This window comes from Antrostomus carolinensis, unplaced genomic scaffold (genome assembly GCF_000700745.2).
Source record: "Antrostomus carolinensis isolate BGI_N321 unplaced genomic scaffold, ASM70074v2 scaffold9027, whole genome shotgun sequence".
Classification (NCBI taxonomy): domain Eukaryota; kingdom Metazoa; phylum Chordata; class Aves; order Caprimulgiformes; family Caprimulgidae; genus Antrostomus; species Antrostomus carolinensis.
In genome coordinates this window covers 18,641-25,051 of record NW_010325299.1, presented here as the reverse complement: position 1 = coordinate 25,051, position 6,411 = coordinate 18,641, and the positions used below count along the sequence as shown (strand labels likewise).

Sequence of the window (6,411 nt, the reverse complement as noted above, 5' to 3'; positions counted from 1 at the left end):
TTTTTTTTTTAATTAATATATAACTAATTTTCTGCTGACTTATTTCCTGGAGACTTGTGGCTGGCCACTGGAGGGTGGGGGATGGAGCTATAGCAGTCACTATTTAGAACAGCTCCCATGAAACTTTACCATTAGTTAAGAGTATGGCCTCACAAATGCAGATTGGACTTCCAAGGCAAAAGGTTTAAATTCTTAGGCAAAGTAAAAGGAAAAAGGAAGTGTAAACACCTCTTAAGAAAAACACAAGCCAGTTCCTGTTTGTGTACACATTAATTGGTAATGGACCAACTGTTGAAAAGCACTAAAATTGATGTGAACACGGGAAAGGACTTTGACCTCATGGCTTTGGATATGGTTAGTTTACTTATCTGAGCTATTCTTTCTCCATTTTCTTTCGCCTTCCCTGTGTAGACTGTTGAGAGAAGGAGCTGTTTCCCACTGCTTGTATGTGCCTAGCATAATGTGGCTACCATCTTCTCATGGCTCATTGCATTGATTCCTACCACTGTACAAACAGTAGCAGCTAACCATTGTGCTGATTTCTTTTTCCAGGAGCTGTCTGTTCCCAGTGTCCATGACATAGGAGCTTTGGTGGCATTTGGGTCGGGTGTTGTATACATTACACTTCAGTCTATAATCTCATACAAGTCCTGTCCACAATGGAACACTTACTCAGTGTGTCACATAAGGATGGCCATCTCTGTAATATCATGCATTGCTTTCATTCCCAGTATCCTTTATGGTGTATCCCATGGTTTTGCCTTTATGTATTCATGATTTTCCTTTTAAGTTAAACTATTGCTGATAAAGGATGAAAATGAGGTTACAATCTTTGCTTAGGGCTCTCTAATATTTCTGCTATAATAATGCATATAGCATGTTAAGACACCATTAAGAGCATAAAGATGAGTTTCAGGGTCTTCTAAAAGGCTGTATGTCTTCTTTCAGTGGTATATTTAAATCTAATGCCCCAGTGTTCTTCATAGAATCATATGATAATAAAGCTAGACCAACTTTCCAATCTCCTTCCTCTTAAGGAGGGTATGCAGAAAGGCCTGCAAAAGGGAGGCATTGCTTCTGAAATGAACCTAAGATGTGGACACGTAAAATACAGTAGGCATATACAAGATTTCCTTCAAGCCTAAGCAGATGTTTTGATCATGTTGGTTGGTGCTTAACTTCATTAGATACCTCCCCTAGAGACACACTCAACACACTTACTGGCTTTTCCCACAGCCTGCTGGAATTAGAGCCACCCATTGATTTTATTGGTCGTTAGGTGATCTGTCAGTATTGAAAAGTGGTCACAGCAGATCATCACATCAGCCAGCCAGCTCCAACCTACTTTTGGTTTCAGCAGCTTTGAAAGGGCTTTTAAAGAAGGCCCCAGTCCTGAGAGAAAGTTGTACAAATATATCAAGGCATCTATTGTGGACCAATGGAAACCAAATGGTTCCCCTTCCAACAGTACAGGACTCTACTCCCACAGTTCCCAATCATGAATGTGATCTAAATTTTGGAGTATCTCCTGTTACCCTCTGTACTTTGGAGGAACCTGCAGAAACCTTTGTTTGTGCACAAATTTGTTTTGATTGCTGCTATCAGTAACCTTTCAATAATGTGTTTCATTTACTTGTCTTCTTAATACTTTGACTTGATATTCTGGTTGTTCAGGATCTCCTGTGTTACAGAGATGGAGTCCTTTTTTGTTAGAAGACATTTTCACTATTACTCACTAAACTTTTATAGTTTCCTTTACACTGTGTTTTTCCCAGTGATTGTGTTTGCTTCACGAATTTCCATGACAAAAATTTATTGGACTCCAGGTGAAAAGGTAAAATCTCGCTAGGTATCTAACTTACCCTGTATAATATTATGTTTATCTAAAAGTGTATAGCATTGCAAACACTTCAGAGACTTTAAATAGTGCATTATCATTAACAGATCTGTGAAATCTCACTGGTTTGTGCAATGCTGGTTTCTAGTTATTTCTTCATTAGAAAACTGTCTGCAGCTTGGGTGAGAAAACTTGTCACAGATGGGTCAGTCTTCAGGGAGAGTTAGACTTTAATTTGACACTTACCCATAGGAAAAACTGGGAAGGAAAAAAAAATTCTGGAAGTGAGTCGTTCTACTTCTTTTATAGACACATTTATTGAAAAAGACCTTCACACATGAAACAAAAGTGGACCAATTTGATTCTGAAGTTTTTGAGGTTTTTTACGTTGGTTTTCTCATCTTTTTCACCATTCTTTATTAAATAATCTTTACTGTTGTGATAAACATTGGGGGTCTGACCTGAAGCATACTAAAGTCAATATCAGTTATTTGAACTGCTTTCAGTGTTCTTAGAGTGATAACTACAAAAGCTAAGTTTCTTTTTGGACAAACTTTGCCACATGGAGGTATTGAAAAAACAGATTATGTACTTCAACCAAACAATGGCAAGGCAGCTGTGAGATAAATCTTCACGAGTTCGATAATCTTAGTAATATCTACCTCTTGAGGTTTTTTTTTACTAGAGATGCAAGGATGAGAAAATGTTTTTACTGAAATAGATGGCGTATTTGTCGATGGCATGTTATGAAACACTTCACTTTCTGTTTGTGTCACATTATAATAGGTTTGCTGTGGTGGTCTACTTAAAAAGGATGGTCTTGTCAGGAACTGTCATACAAGGGTAGCCCTCCATTTTAAAACATTGTAAGAATTTACTGTAAGGGATAGTACTACTGAACTCAGTGGCTCCGAGTAAAAGTTTTGAATGTGAGCAATTTGGTATCTTTTACAAAAGAACTAAATTTTTTCAGGTGCAAATTACATTCAAACTATGTTTTAATCTTGTGCTAATAGTATGTTTTCTTATACTATTTTTTATGTTACTGCACAAAATATATTGGTTAATGGAACATATGCAACCTTGATAAATACACTTGTCATTCTGTAAAAACTGAATCTGGATTGACTTTTATACAACAGGATATTGGGATGATGAGTCAGAAGTCTTAGAATATTTGTTGAATTTACAGAAGGAAATATCTATTTTCATAGCATTCCCCAGTTATTTTGTTTAGCTGTGTTATCTGAAAGTTTATTTTATGTCTCATTCCATCAGGATTATACTTATCATTTAGTGAGTGCGATCTGTGAATGGACGGTGGCCTTTGGTTTTATCTTCTTCTTTTTAACATTCATTAGAGATTTTCAGGTTGGTATCTACATATTTAAGCAGTGACTAAGAGGTGCTGTGAATTGTATAACAACAAATGCAATAGAAAATTACCATTCTTTAACTCAGCTAGATAGACCAAAGCTATACAGAAACAAATTTTATCACTCACAGAACTGATTTCTGTTTACCTATTGAAAATTTTCCCCTGGTTTTTAAAACATAAAAATCAGGTTTATAAATCAGTTTAACAGTTTGAAAGGTGTCTGATCTTGAAAATTATTCAGTAAATTAATATCTTCTACTTATTTACCAACCTTTTTGTAGAAAGAGGCCCTCTAAAGGTGACATAATGCCAAAATAAATGATGCAACTAAAACGGCATTTCTTTCTACCAGAGGGATTTTATATAATAATACAATGCATTTCAACCATAAATGTTTCCTTTCTTTTTAAAAATTACACTTTTTGATATACTTTCCCTCTCAATGCAGAATATCAAATACTTTTTGAAAAGTATTGACATTAAAACATTCTAGTTTAGGTAGCTGGATATGGTGATGCATCAAGCCCGACTTTAAGGGAGAGAAAATATTAAATCAGTTAAAAACAAAACACTTTTGTATGATTTGTGAAAGTCATGCTTGAACTTAGTTTGCCAGGCTTTTCCTTGCCAACTGTTGTTGTTTAATGCAGCATGTTCTAGCTGCAGGGTTTCGTAGGGTTTTTATTTGGTACAGGGATACAAAATGCTGAGAATACTAATGTGTGAGGCTTAACTTTGACAAAATAACTCATAAAAAACTGTAAAAAAACCGTTGCTCATGGCAAGTGCCTTGTGGAGATTTGAGGGCAAAACGTCCTGGGTATTACTGTAGGTATTAGGAGGATCATGGACTCCTTATTCTTCCCAGACTTCAGGATGTTTGTTTTCCCCATAAAGTAGTTGGTTCTTTGCAAGACTGAGTAGAGAGCTTAAGGTAGAAAAGACTGAGAACTGCTGCTTTATACCATAATTACAAGGTTGAACTAACTCAGTTGTAATCACTGTAGGTATCATACCCCTTATGTAGGTCTTTCATATATACTGTTGCTTCACACAAGTCACAGAAAGTTGAAAACTAGATCCAAGCACTTGCATAACTGTAGAACTAGTAATCGAGATCACATATGTGAGCCAATTGGTGCTGTGATAAATTGCTGGAAACCATGTCTAGAATTCATGGAGGTGGGAAGGGAGGAAAAATAGTGAGAACCCTCTAAGTTCTCTGGCATAAAACCGGAGTTTGACATCAGATAATGTAAAACTTTGTAATTAATCTCCTTGCTTCTTCACTTAATGGTACTTGCTCAGCATGGAAGTGATTAGTACTTATATATAATCTGTACATAACTTTCATAAGCATATACAGAAATCAATTTTCAACTAAGGATTCAGAGTTAACCAGTAGCAAACATTTCTACACCTTTTTACTTTTAAGTAATAGCAGTGAATAGCATGATTCTAGATCTTCCCCCCCCCCTTTTTAAAAAAAAAAAAAAAAAATCTAGGTTCTGTAGAACAAAGCACTTTTTAAAAAAAATTAATTGTTCAAAATTATGCAATGTATTACCTTAAAGGCATATAATTGCCTTCAAGAACTGACAAAAGTATTGAAGTACCATTCAGATATGCATGCATCATTAAATTTACCATTTTGGAGGCGAGGTATTTATTGTCAGTCTGTCACTCTTTGATGTCTACGTATAATGATGGTATCTGTTTTATCAAAAGTCAAACTCTTCCCTTGGAAATACACATTTGCAGACAATGCTGTAGTCCTCAGAGCTATATTAGTTGATAAGTCTCCTTTAGATCCCAGATCCCAAAGTGTTCAACATCGAAAGGTTAATGCCATTTAAATATTGTAAACATAATAAATAAGAAAAAGAAATTGAATTAAACTAAGTAGAAATGCAGACATTTTAGATTCCCACCTATAAAATAGCATTAATTCCAATGGTAGTGTTTGACAATGGCAGATCTTATAGAGGCCTTCCAATACCTGAAGGGGGCCTACAAGAAAGCTGGGGAAGGACTTTTCATAAGGGCAGTTAATGACAAAACAAGGGGAAATGGCTTTAAGCTGAAAGAGGGCAGGTTTAGATTAGATATTAGGAAGAAGTTTTTCACGGTGGTCAGACACTGGAACAGGTTGCCCAAGGAAGTTGTGGATGCCCCCTCCCTGGAAGTGTTTAAGGCCAGGCTGGATGAGGCTTTGAGCAACCTGATCTAGTGGAAGGTGTCCCTGCTGATGGCAGGGGGGTTGGAACTAAATGATCTTTAAGGTCCCTTCCAATCCTAACCATTCTGTGATTCTATGATTTTAAAGTTTCTATCATCTTTTGTCCTAACCAGTACTCACATAAAGCCAAACTATTAATTCAGAAAAAACAACTGCCAACCTTCTTTTTTTTTTTTATTTCTCACATTATGTATTTCACTTAAATATATTTTTGTTTGTTTTATCTCCTTGTACTTTATATCACAGAACTGTAAAATTAATTTCTTTTAAGCTGATCTTGTTTTATTTTTCTTTTAGAGAGTTTCTTTAAGGATATCAACAGAAATACATGAAGACACCTGATAGTGGAGAAAATTCTGGCTTATATATATGAATATTCTAGGATTCTTTTTACTTACAGAAAACGTTGCAGAGAGACAGAGATTTTCAAAGTTGTATACAGAACCCATGCCATTGACTCTGCAATACCTATAACAGCATCTACTAGAACATTTTAAAAATGCACAACAATGTGCCTGCTATCTTTTTGCAATATTTTGTAATTTTTTATACTGTTTGATGCATTAGTTGTACTGTAATAGAAGCAATCTATAGAAGCACTTGAAACTCATTCAAAGACTTGATGTCCTCAGTTCTTCCCTTTTGGACATATCCACACTTTTTTATTTGTTGTAGTCTGATTAGTAAAATTAGTTTTAAACTTGAGAAAGTACATTTTGCATATAGCTAGAAAGGACTAAAGACAATGGAAACATTAACACTGAATTTGTACTGTGTTAAAGTTGCAAGGACTGTGGAGGAAGGTGTGTGAGCAGAAGTGGGCGTCTTTGTTTCAAGACTAGAAATTTGCAGTTAGTAGATTGCAACACTGTGCTACATGTTTCTGATAGTGGACTCTGTATACAAATACAAATCCTAGGAGAAATTTAAACTATATTGCTTGAAAAATGTTTTCTA

General features: G+C 35.5%; 1 protein-coding gene across 1 annotated transcript; it reads left to right on the top strand.

The window, feature by feature from the left end:
• The first annotated feature begins 279 nt into the window (after positions 1-279).
• Positions 280-5,796, top strand: LOC104527437 (DNA damage-regulated autophagy modulator protein 1-like). Its single transcript, XM_010171157.1, has 5 exons — positions 280-354; positions 457-730; positions 1,776-1,834; positions 3,116-3,208; positions 5,752-5,796. Exons 1-5 carry the CDS (start codon positions 280-282, stop codon positions 5,794-5,796), a joined length of 546 nt encoding a protein of 181 aa, XP_010169459.1.
• Positions 5,797-6,411: the final 615 nt, after the last annotated feature.